Source organism: Phallusia mammillata, chromosome 7, assembly GCF_965637545.1.
Source record: "Phallusia mammillata chromosome 7, kaPhaMamm4.hap1.1, whole genome shotgun sequence".
Classification (NCBI taxonomy): domain Eukaryota; kingdom Metazoa; phylum Chordata; class Ascidiacea; order Phlebobranchia; family Ascidiidae; genus Phallusia; species Phallusia mammillata.
Window position 1 is genome coordinate 13,280,464 of NC_137258.1, and position 21,861 is coordinate 13,302,324.

General features: G+C 35.2%; 1 protein-coding gene across 2 annotated transcripts; it reads right to left on the reverse strand.

The window, feature by feature from the left end:
* Window positions 1–249: 249 nt before the first annotated feature.
* LOC145237057 (CUGBP Elav-like family member 2) lies at window positions 250–18,872 on the reverse strand. 2 transcript variants are annotated; one of them, XM_080099771.1, is made up of 14 exons: window positions 18,705–18,872; window positions 17,682–17,742; window positions 16,850–17,020; window positions 15,639–15,721; window positions 14,849–14,995; window positions 14,592–14,702; window positions 11,733–11,876; window positions 11,611–11,674; window positions 8,530–8,682; window positions 6,634–6,687; window positions 6,093–6,299; window positions 5,974–6,033; window positions 2,406–2,549; window positions 250–1,936 (listed from the first exon to the last, which is right to left on the reverse strand). In XM_080099771.1, exons 2-14 carry the CDS (start codon window positions 17,725–17,727, stop codon window positions 1,809–1,811), a joined length of 1,512 nt encoding a protein of 503 aa, XP_079955897.1. In that variant the 5' UTR covers window positions 17,728–17,742; window positions 18,705–18,872; the 3' UTR covers window positions 250–1,808. The 2 variants fall into 2 exon arrangements, with proteins under 2 accessions (XP_079955897.1, XP_079955898.1); XM_080099772.1 differs by lacking the exon at window positions 16,850–17,020.
* Window positions 18,873–21,861: the final 2,989 nt, after the last annotated feature.

Here is a 21,861-nt window from a genome sequence, read left to right on the forward strand (position 1 = left end):
AAAAGTGTAATTTTTTTCATGGTAAAAAGTACGACAAACTGATATCGTCCAATTGGTCTGTGACAAGCGTAGGCTATACCCAAGCAACAAGACATCTTCACCGCAGCAAATTTAGTGATTCTCTTACCCTCTCCTAGTGTCGATGACGCCACCCAGTCTAGTCATAGTGGAACCGAAACTAATCCGATATCGCAACAAAAAAATGTCGCAAAATGTCGTTGTTATTAACTTCTGGCAATAAACGGCTGGTGAAATTTTGTTTTTATATTCAGACAACACATAACACACAAAATACAGAACATTAATAAAGCCAAGCTATCCAAGTAGCTATTTAAATACTTTGAATACAAGCCAATAAAACATTTATATCGAGAAAATACAGAAAAAGAACAAGTGAACAAAAGAAAGACTAAAGTTGCAAATCTAAAACGGGTAGATAACAAAAATACGGGCAAGCAACAAACACAAAATTTTCGCTTCGGAACATCGTGTAATCGATGTATTTGGAACATATATAATTTAACAAAAAATGTTAGCAAATAAATATTCTGTGACGAACTACGGGCCAATACTGCCGGAAACACAAATGTAGAAATGTTTCTCGTTGTCGTTTTTTTCCGTTGCCGTTTAAGTGTCGGAATTTAAAAGCGAACACAACCTGCAACTTCACGAATGACAGAATCAATAACATCATGAAACTATTTAGAAATCGAATAAAATGAGATCGACGTTTACAGTGTTTCAGCAAAGTGGTTCATGAGTTAAATTAAAATGCCGGAGCACATGGCACAGTAATGCACCGCATTCGACCACTGAGAGCATCCAGGAAAAGATAAAATATATAATGTGATAAAATATACCAAAACCATTCCTAACCTCTTACAGTGACGAGATCTACAATAAAACTACAGATTAATAAACACAGCATCAAGAAAAACATAAAAACAAACAAATTTTGAGAGGTTAAGTCGTAAACAAACATGAAACCTTAATAAAAAAACAAACAAACAAAACTTACCGAACTTCAATCACAACTCCGACGAACAGGCTAAATCACATCACACTTAAAACACGCTTTAGGTAGCAATCAACTGTAACAAACTAACAATGACCACACAAAACCTACACAAACTTACAACGCAATCAGTAACGTATGAAGCCAACTTGGTAACAACATGGAACTGGAGCTTACAACAAAATCGCTGAACGATTTAAACTATTAAGTGCTGCGTCGTCGAGGAGGCATAACACAACGAGAATATGGTGACAAACTCGTGTAGTTGGAACCTAACACTGTTTGGGTTTTGCTCAGAGCACAAGCAACAGGTAATAAAACCTTACAAGCACATTCAGCCAACGACAAATAAATAGGGTAAGTTTTCGTAACATGACTGGACTGTGAACTTGGAAAGTTTAAAGCAGCGTTAACCAATTTAGTGATGAAAGCAGCTGATGCCCTAATGAAAAGGTATTGAGTGGGGCACATGGAAATGTACCGCACAGGCACACTTTCTGTGGCTGTACCAACATTGTTAATTGCCGCAGGGTGAAGAACATTAGTAAAAACAATTGTAACCAATGGTATTATATTCCTGAGGAGCATGGCATATGCGACCTTTACACAAAAGGTAACCATTTAGTATAGGATACCAATTTCCACTGGACACACATAAAGATACCCATGACACAGAATAAGTTAAATAAGAATACACAAGAACAACATGTTTGAGTAATGACTGCTGACCTGCAAAATCTAATACTGGACACATTGCTGTGCAAAATACAAGCGATAAACTTTGCTGATGTTTCTAGTACGGCTTGTTCTCAATTTTCGATCTCTTAAGTTGCACTTTCAATCTCTTCATTCCAATTTGGAATCCATGCATGGCTTGTATGGCATGTTGGGCAGATACAGGATTGTCATAACTTACAAACCCTGAAAAAAAAAGACTTTCAAGTCTTAAACAAGCTGAAACTTACCAAACATATTCACTTTATTATTTCAACGAGCATTAATTTCAGAAATTTTGTTTAATTTATCATTTTAAAGCAGGGGTTCTTAACCAGGGGTGCGAGAACTGTTCCTATGGGGTGCAGGGATACTATATCCTTAAGGTTAGTTAAGGTTTGGTCTAATCTATATAAATACAAAAACCCAGGGAGTGCGAAAATTGGTTGGTGATTTGAAAGGGGTGCAGCAAGGAAAAAAGGTTAACAACCACTGTTTTAAAGGTTTATTGAATCCAAAAAAGGCAAAAATGTGAAATGTATCTGCTCTCAAGGTTCATATAAATGGTTATTTCTAAAACTGTCCATAAACCTTTAGATAAATATCTGCTTTTGCTTGGTTCAAAGCTTCTGAATTTACCAATTTACTGTTGCAACAACAAAAAATTTACCCTTACCAAAGCATTTGCTCAGGTTGGTTTGTTTGTCAATAAACACCTTAGCAGAAACAATATTTCCAAAAGGCATAAACGCCTGAAGTAAATCCTGATCACTAAATTGTGTTGGAAGGTGGTAGATAAATAAATTGGAGCCATCAGGTCCTGCAAGAAAGAACACACATGAAAAAAAAACTAGAAAGGTGGCTTTCTGATAAACTTCCATTATATATATTCTATATCCCATTTACCAATTTACTATACACATCATTTGATCTACTTCAGGGGTCGGCAACCTTTTAAGCGGTGAGTTACTTCTTATTTCTATGTGGTAATGGCTTTGCGTGCCAACTTTTTTGTGGGTAATAGTGTATTGTGCCAGATGACCTTGATAGTAGGCATGAAGAAGTGTGTTTTGTACCCGTAGGCTGGATTTTATGATAATGAATTGATAAAAAAATAAAACAAGCAGTGTAACAGGTTAAATTACTTCTTCAATATACACATGCAAATCGGTTGGCGTGCCAAGAAAAATCACCTCGCGTGCCAACCTTGGCACGCATGCCAGGGGTTGCCGACCCCTGATCTACACATATGATTGTTTTTGCAAACAAAAATGTGGGTCTCCACATGCGTGTTTGTGCGGGTTTATGGCAAACAAATGTTGCAGTTATTTTTAAATTCTTGAAGGACAAATTATTAAAAAGCATTAACCCAACTTTAAAAAAATGTTTTGTCCGTATTTTTTTTGCATCATTATTGTCATATAATTACTAAAACAGTAAAAACAAAGAGAAAAAAATACTTTTAATTCAATCTCTTGCTTTGACCTTGATATTGTCGTCCAAGGTCAGTTTTTAAACAATTTTCCTAGAAAGCCTTAACAGTTGTATTACAGACACTATAAATTAATAAGTCATTTGCTACAAAGGTATTGCCGAATTTATACATGACTTAAGTATTGATTCTTGAATTGATTTGTCAAAAATAAAGATGGTACGTTATGATGAAAAATCGTTCTTAACTGTGCTAATACATACAAGTAGACCTTGTGACCGATGGTCAGGCGGCGGCCAAGCTGATAACGAAAATTTAAAGACCATTTATTGCGGCTTTTAAAAAAGTCAAGTTTATTTTTTCATCTTTATGTTGATCAACAAAATTTTGCTTGATATATATGAAACGGAAGCACATTTATCGAGTTTAAATTAAGCCTTAGGTGTGAAACCTTCGCGAAATCTGAAAATGTGCATGGTAAGCTAATAAAACGACATGGCATTGCTGCGCAAAAACAGATGATTTCTAATCACCAAAACAACTGTCTCGTAAAAAATCTGTCTGAATTTTCAATACTTTAATGAGTAACCTACTGCAAACAACTGTTTAAAATTTCAGCACATTAGGGTTTGTATTTCTGGGCTAAAACTATAACCAATTATTTCGGGGTTTAATGGGTGAAAAATGGGAGAATCCAATAAAAAGTTAAAAACTGCTGGGTTATTTGGTGTCAAACTTCAGCAGGATCAAATTCGGAGTAATAACTAGAATGGTGGCTTTCTGATATATTTCCATTTTATATATTCTATACGATATTTACCAATTTACTATACACATCATTTGATCTACACATATGATTGTTTTTGTAAACAAAAACTAATGGGTCCCCACACACGTGTTTGTGCGGATTTACGGTAAACAAATGTTGGGGTGATTTTTAAATTCTTAAGAACAAATTTTTTGAAAGCATTAACCCAACAATAAAAAATTTTGTTTGTATTTTTTTTGCACTATTATTGTCGTATAATTACAAAAACATTAAAAAAGAACGAAACAAATACTTTCAATTTAATCTCTTGCTTTGACCCAGATATTGTCGTCCAAGGTCGGGTTTTAAACACAATTTTTTTCTAGAAAGCTGTAACAGTTGTGTTACAGACACTTTAAATTAAAAAACGATTTGCTGCAAGTGTATACATAACAAATTGTTTTTCATTTAACTTTGTTTCGCAAAACGAGTACCATTGACCAGTAGCAACCTTTTAGGGTGCACACACCAAACGACTGTTTGACCTTTTGACACCGTTTTCAATAGCACGCCGTCCTTAGTGTTCAACAACACCGTTTGACCTAATTTATACATGCCTTGAGTATTTGACTCAAAAAAAACAAAAAACGCTACGTTATGATGAAAGAAAGTTATGATCTGTGTTAGTAATACCTACTAATTGACCTTAAGTAACCCGTGGTCATGCAGCGGCCAACCTGACAACGAGCATTTAAAAAACATTTATCTTGCAAAAAAGTCAAGTTTATTTTTTCATATTTAGTTTGATTAACAAAGTTTTGCTTGACATATACGAAACCGAAGCACGCTTATTAGGTTTAAATCACGTCATATGTGTGAAACCTTTGCCAAAACTGAAAATGTGAGTGATAACTTAATAAAACGAAATAGCATTGCTGTGCAAAAACAGCTGATTTCTAATCACCGAAACGACGTCTAGTAAAACGTCTGTCCGACGTCAAGCTGAGCCCTCCCGCTCTGCCCTATTATTCGTAAACGTACTCTCTTGGGACTTCTGCCTACAGTGTCTTTCTTGACCAAACGAGCGTTAGACACATTTACGTTTCGGGAGCCTGTGGGTGTACCGCTGGGTCATTCGGGGTCAAATTTCTGGAGGATCAAGTTCAGATTAATAACTAACATATGTCCAAATTTGAATCAATTTGAAGCACTCTTTCTTGACCAAACCAGCGTTACAAACCAGCGTTTAATTTTACATTTGGGGGGTCTGTGGGTGAACCGCTGGGTCATTCGGGGTCAAATTTTACGGGGACCAAACTCGGATTAATAACTAACATCTGTCCAAATTTGAAGCACGCTTTCTTGACCAAACGAGCGTTTAAAAATTTTACGTTTTGGGGGTCTGTGGGTGAACCGCTGGGTCATTCGGGGTCAAATTTCACGGGGACCAAACTCGGATTAATAACTAACATCTGTCCAAATTTGAATAAGTTTAAAGCACGCTTTCTTGACCAAACCAGCGTTAGACAGAAAAAAGAAAAAAAATACAGACAAAAACAATATGTGTCCCCTTCAGGGAAGGGGACCCATAACTAACATTTGTGCAAATTTAAAGCACTCTTTCTTGACCAAACCGGTGTTAGACCGAAAAAAATCGGCCAAAAACAATTTGTGTCCCCTTCAGGAAAGGAGACTCATAAATATATTTGTGATATTTTAAAGTGACCATGCACCACCATGAAACATTTTTATGTGTTATGAATGGTTTAACTGAGTGGTGTCAAACATATGGTCACCAGGTGAAAGTGGTAATGAGGCAGTTTAGAATTACCAAACAAGTCATAAATTAAACAACAAACAATGGAAACCAGAGAAAAGTATTTTAAGAGCTTGCAAATGTAAAGATGAAAATATACTTGATAGTAAAATGGTGAAAAAACTAGAAAGGTGGCTTTCCTTTTTTTTCCATTTCATATATTCTATATCCTATTTACCAATTTACTATACACATCATTTGATCTACAAATTTGTTATCGTACAAAAGAAACTAAACAAGGTAATTACCTTCCTTGTGGCTTCCAGCAGCAGCATGTGATTGTTGAGATAGGGTATGATTATACATTGCTAAACAACATAAAGATGGTGTCAAAAAAGCCAGGGTCACACGTCACACAAAGACTTACAATTTGGTGATGCAAGTGTGGTAAGACTAGACAAAACATTGTTTGATGGATTTATTCCCCCAGCTACAGTTGATGGAGGAGAATGCATGAGGTCCAGAGCCATTCCAGACGCAGAGTGACTGTTCACATTAAATGTCACTTGGTCTAATGGACTAGCACTGGATGTTGAACCTGCTCCATTGTTCATTGATGCACTTGGATACGGAGCTTGAAAACATCAAATAAAACTTAAAAGGTGGCTGAACATGTATTGATCAGCCAGTCACCAAGCATTTCCATATACAGTGGTTGCCATTCGGCTTTCAACAGGTTCACCGCTGAGTCTGTGTAGCTCAGTATATATAGCCCGAGTCCCAGAAACACTTCTGCTGTTGGTTCAACTCTGACCGCCAGCTAAATTTTTCTAGCTTATGCCTTACCATATGTGGGAACGCTTGGTGAACGACTGATTTAGTTGAACTATTTCAATATGCCTGGTGTATTATGATCTAATCAACTGGATAATTTTATGATGATCACTAAATGTGTTTTAACTTCATACATGCATGATGGTTCCACAGCGCAGCATTATGGGTTGTTCGTTGAACTGGGACACCTGAAACACAGCATAAGGAAATTGTGTAGAAATTAAAAAGGCAACTTCATTGTATGTTGTTAATTTATGTACTAAATCCTATTTGATGTTTAACCATATTAACAACAGATATATTATTTGTTATATTTGTTACCTAATTTTGATAGGGGGGGGGGGCAATATTTACATTATAAAATACTAAAAGGGTGGCTTTCTAATATACTTCAATATACACATGTGTGTGCAGATCTCTGGTAAAGAAAGTTTCCGGTTATTTTTAGATTTCTAAGGAAAAAAATTCAGAAAGAATTAACCCAAAAATCTTGTACATATTCTTTTTGCACCATTACTGTCATATAATTACAAAAAAACAGTAAAAAAGACTGGGAAAATTACTGTCAATTTAATTATTTGTTTGACCTTGATATTGTCGTTCAAGGTCAGTTTTTAAACACAAATTTTCCTAGAAAGCCTTAACCATTGTATTACAGACACTATAAATTAAAAAGCAATTTGCTACAAAGGTATACATAACAACTTGTTTTTCACTTAACTTTGTTTCGCAAAACGCATACCATTGACCTGTAGTAACCTCTCATGGTGCAGACACAGAGAACCGTTTAATGACCTTTTGACACCGTTTCCAATAGCATGCAGTCCTTAGTGTTCAACAATACCGTTTTGCCAAATTTATACATGACTTTAGTAGTGATTAGTACTTGAATAGATTTGTCAAAAATAAAGAAGCTACATTATGACGAAAAATCGTTCTTGACTGTGTTTGTAATACCTACAAGTTGACCTTCAGTGACCCGTGGTTATGCGGTGGCCAACCTGACGGCGAAAATTTAAAGATCATTTATCGCTGCTTTCGAAAAAGTTAAGTTTAATATTTCACCTATATGTTGATCAACAATGTTTTGCCTGAAATAAACGAAACCAAAGCACGTTTATCAAGTTTAAATTACGGCTTATCAACAAAAACAAAGTGGAATGCACATCTACATAACTGTATCTACCATATGTGTGAATTTCATCCAAATCCATCAAACATTTGATGGAAAAACGAGCCGGACAAACTTTGAAAAGAAAAGACAAACAATTTGAGTAAAATCAATATGTGTCCCCTTCAGGGAAGGGGACCCATAATAACCTACTGCAGACAATTTTTAAAAATTTCAGCAGGGTAATTTCAGGGCTTAAGGGGTGAAAATGGGTAAATCCAATAAAAAGTTACAAAATTCTTTAGAATACGTTACATTGCACCATCCAATGAAGCATGAAACTCCCAGACAAACTAAAAATACAAGAAAATGGGTGCACACAAACATGCATATGTGAATAGGTATGGGTATGTTGGTACAATAACATTCAGACCCTGAAAAACAATTTATCAGAAGCATGGTCACCTTTTCAACTCAACGCAAAGTTGATTTAAACATATTCGAAGTAAAAACATATTCTACATGTTTTTATGTATCATTATTTTTTTACATAAACTAGTCAGTCATGAAAAAAAGGAACTAGAAAGGTGGCTATCTAATATACTTTCATTTTATATATTCTATATCCTGTACCAATTTACTATACACATCAGTTGATCTACACATATGACATGCGTGTTTGTGCAGATTTACGGTAAACAAATGTTGTGGTTATTTTCAGATTCTTAAGCACAAATTATTAGAAAGCATTCACCCAACATTAAAAAAGTTTTCAGGTAAGGAAACCCATATATTGTAAAGTTGAAAAGTTTGTAGCATTCTTTCTTGACCGAAAAGGTTAAACAAATCAGAATTACACAGGAAAAAACTCGGGACCAAAAAATGAATGACCCCTTGTAAAAGGAAAAAAAAAACTTACCAGGACTAGAACTTAGATTTGAACCAAATGTCATTCCATAAGAATTTGAAGAAGCAGCGTTACTGGAATTCATAGCATTTGGTCCCTGATTGATAAGAGCTTGGGCTGCAGCTGCAAGAGTCACTGCCTGTTGAAACTGAGCTGGGCTTAAACCTGTTTGTACAAAACATTTACTTACATCAAAGTCGAACTAGAAAGGTGGCTTTCCTATATATTTCCATTCTATATTATATTTGCCGATTTACTATACACACCATTTGATCTACACATATGATTGTTTTTACAAGCACAAACGAATGGTTTCCCACACATGTGAATTGTTTGCAGTATAAAAATGATGTAACTTTTTTTAGATTCATTAAATTGTCATATATTCACAAAAGTAGTCAAAAATAATGGGAAAAAAACTCTAGATTCTCTGCGAATGTCTCCGAGATATTGCTGTATAAAGCCTGTTTAAAACAGTTAAAACAGTAACTGTTCCTAAAAAACCCAAAAAGTATTACAGAGACTGAAAAATTAAGAATCCATTTTGTAGCATAGATATATAACAAACTGCTCTTCACTTCACTATATTTCACAAAACTTATTCTGTTGACCTGCAGTAACCTCTCATCTTCCGGAAGCCAAACACTGTTTAATAACCATTTATCGCAGCTTTTGAAAACATCCAGTAGATTTTTTGACTTTCATGTTAATTAACATTTTTTGTTGGTTGGTTGAATTCCCAATTTTTTTTAAAAAAGTTTTACATGGATATAATAGGCCCAAATCATTCTGTTTGCCACTGCATGATTACAGGGAGTCGGCATCTCAAAGCCTTCATCTGTTTGTAATGGCTTATCTACTCCTCAAAACAAGGGGTTAAATAATGGGTTCATTGCACTAACAATACGGCAAGGCAGCCGATTTCTTGCCAAGTGCTAACTAAAGTAAATTCAAATTATCTAACTGTATTTGCATTAACCAATGTTAAATGTGAAAAAAAAGGTTTAAAACTTTTTAATGATACATAATTTAATAGCCACATAATTGTTTGCCACAACTGTTTGATCGCTGTTAACCAAATAATTGGTAACCCGCCAACTTAGCAGGTGGACTAACATTTCAGAAATGCGTTTAGTTCTTTAAAAATTGTTGTTGCTTGCATTACTGACCTTGAGTGGTGAAAAGTGCCAAACTTGCAAGTTAGACTGGATTTCAGGCTTGTACATTTAGGTATGGGCCTGCATATAATTTCGGAGAATCCGCTTTGCTTCTTAACATGCCATTAGAAAATAGAAAACAAACTAGAATAGTGGCTTTATACTTCCTTTTTATATATTCTACATCCTGTTTACCAATTTAATATACACATCATTTGATCTACACATATGATTGTTTTTGCAAACACACGTGTGTTTTTGCGGATATACCGTAAACAAGTATTGCGATTGTTTTTAGATGCTTGCAGACAAAATATTATCAGAAAGCATTAATCCAACTTTAAAAAAGTATTGTCTGTATTCTGTTTGCATTATTATTATAATATAATTACAAAAAGAGCAAAAAAGGAAGTAAAAAACACTTTCAATGTAATATCTTGCCCTGACCTTGATATTGTCATCTAGGGTGAGTTTTTTAACACAAATTTTCCTAGAAAGCCGTAACAGTTGTATTACAGACAATATAAATTAAAAAGCAATTTGCTTCAAAAAGAAAACATAACAAATTGTTTTTCACTTAACTTTGTTTCGCAAAATGAGTACCATTGACCTGAAGTAACCTCTCGCAGTGCAGATGATGAACCACCATTTAATGACCTTTTGACGCTGTTTTATTAGCATGCAGTCCTTAGTGTTTAACAATACCGTTTCGCCTAATTTGTCCATGACTTAAGCTTTGAATTGATTTGTCAAAAATAGAAGCTGCATTATGAGGAAATCGTTCTTAACTGTGCTTGTAATACCCACTAGTTGACCTTTAGTGAACTGTGGTCATCCGGCGGCCAAGCTGATAACAAGAATTTAAAGACCATTTATCACGGCTTTCGAAAAAGTAAAATTTATTCTATATTTTCTCTTTATGTTAATCAACAAAGTTTTGCTTGACACATATGGCTGTAAAGGTAACCATTTGACCGATTAGGGTAAAATTTGAAATCCTAAGTGAGTAACCTACTGCAAACAATTGTAGAAAAATTCAGCACATTGGGGTGAGTATTTCTGGCCTAAAACTAAAACATTTCAGGGTTTAAGGGGTGAAAAATGGGTGAATCTAAAAATAGGTAGAAAAATCCTTATTTTACATTGCACCAACAAAGCATATAACTCCTAAATTGAGTACCTTAGTACAGCCGTTTAAAAAAAAAAACGTTTTAGAGGTCTGTGGGTGAACCACTGGGTCATTCGGGGTCAAATTTGGATCAATAGCTAACATCTGTGTAAATTTGAATAAATTTGAAGCACTCTTTCTTCACCAAACAAGCGTTACAAACCAGCGTTAGACGGAAACATAAATTTTGGGGTTTTAGGGGTGAAAGTGGATGAATCCTATTAAAAGTTAAAAAATTCTTTAGAAAACCTGAAATTCTTATATGATGTACTTTAGCCAGTGCAGCCATTTTAAAGATTTTACGTTTTGGGGCCTGGGGGTGAACCACTGGGTCAGTCAGGATCAAACTTCAGGAGAATCAAATTCGGATCAATAGCTAACATCTGTGTAAATTTGAAGCACTCTTTCCTGACTAAACGAGCATTACAAACCAGCGTTAGACAGAAAAAAGAAATACAGACAAAAACAATATAATAGGCAATGGTCATTCAGGGTCGACTTTGGATAACTAACTAACATGCGTGTAAAAGTTAGCAATTTTTATTTGCTAAGGTATAGTTACACTGCAACACATCTGGTATTATCGCACAACACAGTGGTAATGGAGCACTGTCAACACATCTCACTTTGGTTCTTGAAATCAGATTTCTGGGTAAGGGAACTATAGGTGTTTGACTTTCACATAAGTTGTCATATAAAGTTCTTTACTATGCAGAGAAACAGAGTTTTGTGTCCACTTCATTCCACTTTTGTAATAAACCAACAAACCTGTGCCATTATGATTGCCAGCTCCTAGGCCTTGGTTGTTGTATGAGGCAAAACTCTGTAGCATCTGCACAAAAGTATTGGCCTCAAAAAACAGCATTAAAAAATGTTAAAAATCAGCCTACGGGGGCAAGTGCTGCAATTCCAGCTAGATTTTTGCATTGATTTGAAAATTGGTTGAGTTGCTGAGCCATTTGCGATTGAAGCTTTTTCCTTTCTTTATCTTTCGGAGAATCAGCAATTTTTACGACAATTGGAGCAGAGCAACCCTGGAAAAAAACAGAAATTTGGTCTTTCTATCTTTGCCAAAAATATTCTACACCAGGGGTGTCAAACATGCGGCCCTCCAAGAGTTTTTGTATGGCGCTGCAAAGTAACTTTTAGAAGTTATGTTTTACTCAGTCAGAATACCCTGTCAGACCAGTGAGCTCACATGATACAATCATTCTCTATTAATGGCATTTGGAACGTTTTATTAGGATGATCGAAATAGCCCATCTTTAGAATAAGCAATTGCGATTGTTGCATCATTGTATGCCATTGTTTTCACACAAAGCACAGTTGGTTCTTTCGCTCTGCTACACTATGTATCTGTTTGTTATTTATAACAATATTTTTCACCTTTTATTCATGCAATATTTTTGTTGTCATGGTGCACTGTAACAAATGTTACGATAGTGTGGCCCTCTACTTACTTAAAAGTTTGTTTTTGGTCATCAAAATTGTTTGAGTTTGACATGCCTGTTCTACACCATTCGACATACTTAAAATGGGTATACCTTTGTTTCCTAATTCCAATCGGATTCTAAAAGAGTGCGCTTATTTTTAGCTGTTTAAAGACAAATTATTAGACAGCATTACCCAATAGTTTTGAAATTTTTTACTTCAACAGTTGTATTGGAGATACTATAAAGGTGGCTTTCCTATATATTTCCATTTTATATATTGTGTACCCTAATTTAATCTCTTGCTTTGACCCAGATATTGTCGTCCAAGGTCAAGTTTTAAACATAAATTTTTCTAGAAAGCCGTAACAGTTGTGTTACAGACACTATAAATTAAAAAGCAATTTGCTACAAGTGAAAACATAACAAATAGTTTTTCACTTAACTTTGTTTTGCAAAACGAGTACCATTGACCTGTAGTCACCTCTCAGGGTACACACGCCGAACGACTGTTTGACTTTTTGACACCGTTTTCAATAGCACGCCGTCCTTAGTGTTCAACAATACCATTTTGCCTAATTTATACCGGTACATGACTTAAGTATTGATTCTTAAATTGATTGTCAAAAAAACGCTATGTTATGATGAAAAAAAGTTCTGAACTGTGTTTGTAATACCTACAAGTTGGAAATACCTACAAACAGTGTTTTTTTAAGGTGTTTTGGGGGACCGAAACGGTCCCCCAAATTTCTCCAGCGGTTTCCCAAAATTTGCCAGTAGCCTAATAAATAATTCGTTTAAGCAAATATGGCTATTTTTTGGTATTTAAATGAAACACTTGCGGTCTCTTAAAACTACTTAGCGGTCACCCAAACCAAACCTTAAAAAAAAACCTGCCTACAACCAATCATGCGGTGGCCAAGCTGACAACGAGCATTTAAAAAAACATTAATCTTGCAAAAAAGTCAAGTTTATTTTTTCATCTCTATGTTGATTAACAAAGTTTTGCTTGACATATACAAAACCGAAGCATGTTTATCAAGTTTAAATCATTTCCTAGGTGTGAAACCTTCGCCAAATCTGAAAATGTGCATGATAACTTAATAAAATGACATAGTATTGCTGTGCAAAAACAGCCGATTTCTTATCACTGAAACGACTGTTTCATAAAACGTCTGTCTGACGTCAAGCTGAGCCCTCCCGCTCTGCCGTCTTATTCGTAAACCAGTGAGTTACTCTCTTGGGACTTCTGTCTAGACTAGAGTATCTTTCTTGACCACACAAGCGTTAGACAAATTTACGTTTCGGGGGCCTGTGGGTGAACCCCTGGGTAATTCAGGGTCAAACTTGTAGAGGATCAAGTTTGGATTAATAACTAACATATGTACAAATTTGGATAAATTTGAAGCACTCTTTCTTTAGCACATGAGCGTTACAACCAGCGTTAAAATTTTTATGTTTCGGGGGCCTGTGGGTGAACCGCTGGGTCATTTGGGGGCAAAGTTCTGGAGGATCAAGTTTGGATTAATAACTAACATATGTCCAAATTTGAATAAATTTAAAGCACTCTTTCTTTACCAAACGAGCATTACAAACCAGCGTTAGACAGAAAAAAGAAAAAAAATCCAGACAAAAACAATGTGTCGCCTTTGGGGAAGGGGACCCATAATTACTAGGCTGATGTCTATTCACCAAAAAGACTGCCTCGTAAAACACCCATCCTGCGTCAAGTAGCAATCTCCCGCTACGCATCAAATTGCCACAATTGTAAACCAGTGACACACTTGGGCTTTCCAGTATACATATATTGGGCTGTAAAGGTAACCATTTGGCTGATAGAGCCAAAATTTTAAATACTAAACGAATAACCGCCTACAAACAATTGTTTAAAATTTGGTATTTCTGTCCTAAAGGACTGTAAAAGCTAAAACCGAATATTTCAGGGTTTTGGGGTGATAAATGTGTAAATCACATCAAAAGTTAAAAAATTCTTTAGAATACCTTACATTGCACCACCAACAAAGCATAAAACTCTTAGTTTATGTACTTTAGTCAGTACAGTCGTTTTAAAAATTTTACGTTTTTAGGGACTTGTGGGTAAACCACTGGGTTATTTGAGGTCAAACTTCACTGGGATCAAATTTTAATATATACCTTACATGCATGAATTTGAACAAGTTTAAAACACTCTTTCTTGATTAAACACATGGAACAAACCAGCATTAGACAGAAAACAAAGAAATAACAAAAAACGGACACAAACAACAAAAAACGGTTCATTACCATTGTCAATAATGTACAAAGCTTATTTTGCTATACCTCCATGGTAGTTGATTGGTGCATATGACGAATGGCATTATGTGCTGAAACACGTTTGCTGAAAGTTACAAAAGCGCAACCCTTACTTATGCCTTCTGCACTCACAAGGACCTATAACAAACAGATTTTACAGTTAAAAGCATTCGTTCAATCTTTGGTCCAGTTTTACGAAATCACACCTAAACTACAATTTGTTCATGGAACTACCAATGACACTTAACCAACTAGTTGTTACCGTCACAATTAGCGATTCTTACCCTACATTCTTCTATGTTTCCAAATTTCGAAAACAACATTCTGACATCTTGCTCAGACATTTTTTTACTAATCATTCCCACAAACAATTTTCTATCTTCACACTTATTCTCTGAATCAGCCGGCTTCATTTGAACACAGTGATGCATCTGTAAAAATACGTACATATATCTGAATCAATTTGACAAAGTAAAGTATATGTTTATATCATTTGACCTACACATACAATTGTTTTTGCAAACAAAAATGAAAGGGTCCCCACACACATGTTTGTGCGGATTTACGGTAAACAAATGTTGCGGTTAGTTTTAGATTCTAAATTATTAGAAAGCATTAACTCAATTTGAAATAAGTTTTGTTCGTATTCTTTTTGCATCATTATTGTCATATAATTACAAAAACAGTAAAAAAGAATGAAAAAATACTTGAATTTAATCTATTGCTTTTGACCATAATATTGTCGTCAAATTTTCCTAGAAAGCCTTAAGTCCAAATTTGATCTTGACCAAACGTGTATAACAAACCAGCAATAAACAGAAAAAAAGGACAAAAATAATGTCATAATATGTGGGTATGTGTCCCAATATGTGGATTCAAAAGTTACAAACGCTTTAAATAAGTTTGCAATGCACTGACCAATAACATATGGAACTACTGGGTCATGTACTTTAGCAAGTCTAGCAGTTAAAAAACTGATCAGTCAATAGGGGTTTACATAGAAATATTTCAGACAGATAAATATCATATAGTTGGAGGCACATTTTCTCAAATACAATTACATGCGATACTTACACCAGGTAAAGTCTTTACATTGTGCAGATCATTTTGGGCATCCAAGGCAGCTTTTCGTGTGTAGTAAGTCACAAAACAACAACCTATGCAATAAATGCACCAGTGTTTGCATAACATTTTTGCAAAACTCAATTTGAGAAGGTCATTAAGTGAAAAAAACTGGGTAACAACTAAAAGGGTGGTTTTCAACATGTTACAATTTTTAGTGATATATGAAATTTTGATGCAGCATGTAACCTGTAAAGAAATCAAGGTTTTGGTCACAATCACCCCTCCTGCAATGAATTCTTGGATCCCCCTGTATGGGCCAGTATTTTAAATATTATCATATGCATAGAACAGTTCAGGGCCACAGTTTGTGAGAATGCGCATTTGTAATTAAATAATATATCTGAGCAAAGTTGCTTGTCATAAGAGCCATCGACATATAAACTGATGTCATAATTGTCTTGTAACAGCATTGTTATCTTGTTTTGACAACATATAAAGAGTTTTGAGCAAATTTATTTGGAAAATCTTATTGCACCCCAAAAATAAGGTAAAAAACAATATATGGCCTATGCCGCGCTAAAGAATCAGTGGGTTGTAGACTGGTGAGCCATGGAGCTCTTAAAAGAGTGCCCCTAAACATTTTAAAATATTACAAACCAGAAGATAACTAAATCATATTTTTTAAGTTAACTGAGGTTTTATATTTTTCTTATAATTGACTAATTCATGAAGTTAAAACTATTAATCTTTCCTGTGTCACAGGAACAATTACACTTTTTCCCCGTGTGACACAAAGTATTCTTGCCGACTCTTTGCCAGTTCACAGGTCTATTTTGCTTTAATTGGCTAATGTTGCAGTTTTTCAAAGGTCTTACAATATCCTACTTTTATTACTATATATTTTTATCATATCTTAGTATAATTTTGTTATCTCAGTTTTTTTATTGTAATATGGACAAAAGACTTGTCGATATCATAATTGTGCAAGCAAAATTTATAGCAGAAGTGGGCTGTAAAAAGTTGAAAGGCACTTGTCTATAATGTGTCTGTGTGTGTGATAATATACTTAACACTAACAACAATACTTTATACATGAGTCAAGAAAGGTAACTGGTAATAAAAGGATCAAACTTAGCAGGTGTATGTTTATAAAGGGTTTAAATTCATCCAATTAGACTTGCTTTTTGAGCTGTCAGCATATGGATTATGTTCTAGCATACCTTTACTTAAAATGCTACCCTTTTCCTTCAGTATGTTCAGCTGATAGATTGGCCCATACACTTCTAATAACTCACGGACTTCACTTTCGGCCCAATTTTTAGGAATTTGGCCAATAAACATTTTTATTGCATCCGCATCAGGTTGATCACAACCTCCAGGAACAGGGAGACCTTTACAAAAAGCATTTACAAAACAAGTGGAACTTGTACATACATTTTTTAAACAGGCAATAACGCTATTTCAAAAGTTGTGACTAGATTTAAAAATTGCTTTGAGGGTAAAATGTTTTTTAAACCACAAAACAAGTTCAGGAAATTTATTCAGTTGGTGACATCATGCACCTGGAGTAAATCCACCAAACCCTTTAGTCATGACAGGTCCAAGGGTACAGTTATATGACATTTTAAACCAGTGGTTATCAACCTGTGGTAAGTTTACCACTAAAGGTATTAAGGAGTTTTTCAGGCAGTAGGCGAGTACCTTTCTGTCATACTAAATTAAGTCAGATCAAGTTGTTTAACTGGCCCAACTAATCAGCCCTGGTTCGGGATGAAACTCGTACCTTGAACATTCTCGTAAAATGGCTAACCTTGCAGTTTCTGAAATATGCTAGCCTGGTGGAAAAATAGGCCTATCTCTTGGTCTACCCATTCAAATAGGGTTTAGTTGGTACGCAGTGATAGAAAAAGTTGTCAGTTGGTACAGGATCTGTGTAAGGTTGAAACCCACTGCTATATAGTTGAAACCTACTTAAACATGTTCTAATGAGATCGTACTTCCCTTAACATACTTTTTTATAAAAAATACAAAAATACATCCAAATATTTTTACCTGAATTTCCATTCATTATAAAATTTGGTTGAAGAGAAGTTTTCATAAAACAATTTGCAACCTGAAATTAAAGTATTTCAGCACATAAATATGACTCGGCATTAATTATACAGACAAATCCAGGCATACCAGTTAGTTACATAATTGGTTTAATTATTTAAGATTTTTCTCACAACTGCATAGCACTTAATAACCATGATTTCTGATTGGTTGGAGCAATTATCTTGTGCTTGCAGGTTCAGGGTTCGAATCCCATTTACTATCGACCACATTTTATTTCAAAAGTTACCTCGTGCAATGTTTTTATTAACACATAGAAAACGAAGATTAAGTTAGAAGAGGCATTGGTATTACTTCAAAAACAATGTTACACATATATGTGTGGCATGTTGTGAAGTCTAATAATTTGGTGATGTTTCTTGAAACACAGGGGACCAACATCTTTCCAGCCACTTGCTTCAAAAAGGGTTGCCAGTAGTGAATCAACAGGCTAAGATAGACATCACACAAAAAATTGAGGAAAAGTAAAGATTGAAGGAGAAGATGCTATAACCTAACAGACTAACATGTGAAGGGGGTGGTAAGTTGTGCAATGTCTGTACGTTGCTGTTATTGGCACATTGAGCAAGTTATATAAGAGTAAGTTTATCCATTCCCGAAAGGGTACCCATAAATACTATATCCGTCTATCTCTAGTGTACAATGCTATTCTTTATTCAAGAACAAGTAGCTCATAGTAATATTCCATTACATTTTGTGCTGTAGTGTGAGCGTTGATTTATTTCGTTCAGTAAAACCTTTTATTAGGATTGCATCCAGATTATTTCATAGTCCATTTATTTACTCACATGAAAACTTGGCATATTGGTTAAGCAAATTAACAGGATTCACCTTTTATATTCTTATGTGTTTTAATTTAACAGATCAACAACAATGGACCATCTTAGCAGTAACGCAATAAGCAACTGGTTGTTTGTAACATAGCACCAAAGAGTCAGTGGTAATTTGATAGTAGGTACATACCAAAGCAATCCCGGAGTTTTCAATACTTTACATGTGATCTAAAATAAAAGTCAATCATCCAGCCTTCAATTATACTGGTTGTTGTATTAAATTTAAATCATGCCTACTCAACAATGTTGAGCAATTATTTGCAGCACAAATCCAATCTGTAGTAAAGACACACATTTTACCACACATACTTAGACTACTTTACTGATATGTTAAAATATAAACAGTAAACAAGTATTAGCACAGTGGAATTGATATAAGTGACATGGCCATAAATGTTTCTGCTGCTATATTTGGAAATAATAATAATTTTTGCTGCTAATATTTGGAAATAATAAAGTGAAAAATAGGATCCAACTAAAAGTGACAAAAAGCTTTGAAATATTTTGCAGTTTACCAGCAAACTATGAAACTATTTGATCAGACACAGTCTTTCTTGACCAAACACTTAAAACAAACCAACATTAGGCGGATGAAAAAAAGGATGGCAAACAATGTATGTCCCCTTCAGGGAAGGAGGCCCACATTAACCAGCATACAACTCATTATTTTATGCACAATTAAATTTATTCATATGATGATATTAGTGATGGGACGATACCAGGTTTTGAAGCGAGTACCGATACCTAGTACGAGTACCACATTCGATACCGAGTACTTAAGTGTAGTGTTGTACTTAGTTGTATACACTGGCGTAGAGTACGGCCTTAACCTTTGTATAACGTCAAAATCGCATCTTTGTTCAAGTTACGTCGGTTAATTAAAACGTGTTTTCAGCAAAACAAATGCGCTTGCATTCACGCCATTGATCGAACAGACGTCGGTTGAAACGTAACAATTGTAATTGTTTCGCAATAAATTAGCATTTTAATGCAACATAGACATGACTTATAGACTAACGTTTTAGTATTATTTGTCGCAATAACTCTCTGCAATAAAAAATAAATATAAAGATAGTTAATATATTGTTTCTTAAGCCGAGTTTAATGTCCGTTTGCAAAGCTCTGCAACGGCCTAAACTTGTTCCAAGGTGACCTAAGTTTAGGCGGCAATATTACATAGTCGCCTATATTTAAAACGTGAATTGCTTTACTTTTATTCCCCGCCGTAACATGTTACTTTAAAATTAATCGTTGTTAATTGCTGATTCGGCAAATCGTCCTTTTGTTACATCAGCCGTTATCGGATGCACAGCAAACGTTCCAATCGAACCCACAGAAATTGCGCCAAGTGACTATTTGCAAATTAATGTGATAGAAACTACATGCTAAAGCACGTAAAAGGTGGACCGTTACTTGGTCTTATACGGGTACAGATACTGTACGTGTATAGGCATCGTTTTTGGAAGATCAAACGGCGCACCCCCGGTATTTTTTAAAACTCTACGCCTATGGCTGTATATCACTGGCTAATTTATCTGCCATGGTCGGGGTACAGGTGTGCACATGCACATGCCAAAAAATGTAATCTCCATGTGATAGCGAAAAAGAAATACGTAAACTGGAGGAACTTTTTTCCAATTTTGTGCTGTCCGAAGCAAATATTGGCATAAAGTTGCCCGTATTCTTATGGTGTACATCGGCCTTCTGTACTCGCACGTTGGTATCGAAAACTGAGACAAAATATTTCGATACCGAGTATGAGTATCGATACCACTGAAATCGTTCAATACCATCGATACCGAGTACCGGGTACTCGTCCCATCACTAGATGATATTGAGTAGTACAAGTCATGTGTGTAGAGAAGATAATCAGTGGTGCATCTAAAATATACAGGATCGCTTGGTGCACCTTTTTATCACTTGGTGTACCTTTATATCCATTGGTGCACCTTGATATTACTTGGTGCATCTTAATATAGCATGGTGCACATTTATATCGCTTGGTTCACCCTTATATCGCATGATGCACCTTTGTATCGCTTGATGCTCCTTTATGTCGCTTGGTGCACCTTTATGTTGCTTGGTGCACGTATATTCCACTTGGTGCACCTTTATTTTGGCCGGTGCAACTTTATATCGCTCGGTGCAACTGTATAATCTATGCGCACCTTTACCTAGCGATATAAAGGTATGCCAATTGGCATAAAGGTGCACCAAGCGATATAAGGGTGAACCAAGTGATATAAATGTGCACCAAGCGATATAAACGTTCACCAAGCGATAAAAGGTTGAACCAAGCGATATAAATGTGCACCAAGCGATATAAATATGAACCAAGCGATATAAAGGTGCACCAAGCGATATAAATGTGCACCAAGTGTAATAAAGGTGCACCAAGCTGTGTTAATAATGCACCAAGCGATCCAAGTGATCCTGTATATTTAGATGCATCCTGATAATCAGTACCAAATATTTTTGTACAAATTTTATGTAAATGCTTGCTTTTGTTCTAAAACTATTGATGCGCTTTAACAATTAAAATGTACCAAAAAGATATTGCTCTTAGATGTCAAGGTACATAACTTAAAAAACAAATTATACCAACACCAAAACCCAATATGGTTACTACCAGTGGTGGGATTCAGCCGGTTCTATAGAACCGTCTCACGAAATTTTATGAGATCAGCGAATCAGTTAGCATTACTGGCTACTGTCAATCGACTTTTGTAACAGAACCAGCTGAAAAATATGACTTTTGTGACAGAACCGGCTGACGAAAAATTTGAATCCCACCACTGGTTACAAGTTACAACCCACACCACCTTTTGTTCTTTCATCAACGAGACAGAACTATGCTTAGTAAAACTTTTGCAACTTCTTGACACACACGTATTAGTAGTTAGTACATTGTGCAGAAAAGATCAGAAATTGTCTGATCACTACTGTTAATTGCCAGAGCGAAACTTCAGGAACAAACAATCACTATAGACTTTACCCATCAGTGAAGGTGAAATTAATAAACTGTTTAACTAAAATTTGCTGTCCGATTTTGGCAATTTCGTTAAAACGTCGTTTGTAAATTGCCCGTATTAAACTTTTTAACCTCAATGCACCATAGAGTAAGACAGCAAAACATCGGCAAACGCAAAGAAATAACATAATTAATAACCAACAACAAACACTGAGGGTTTAGCTCTTAGTCTCGCAACAGTCGTATTTTGAGTATTTTTGCTTTAATTTTTGCGTGACTTGCGTGTTGCGTCTATCCAAAGAGATTTTAAATTTAT

Excerpts from the sequence above, each read along its gene's own strand:
- LOC145237057 (XM_080099771.1), bottom strand. The coding sequence starts at position 17,727 with ATGAAAACTTCTCTTCAACCAAATTTTATAATGAATGGAAATTCAG. Across the intron at positions 11,877-14,591 it reads ACCAATCAACTACCATGGAG|GGTTGCTCTGCTCCAATTGT; the intron begins GTATAGCAAAAT and ends GTTTTTTTCCAG. Across the intron at positions 2,550-5,973 it reads TGCTGGAAGCCACAAGGAAG|GACCTGATGGCTCCAATTTA; the intron begins GTAATTACCTTG and ends TCTTTCTTGCAG.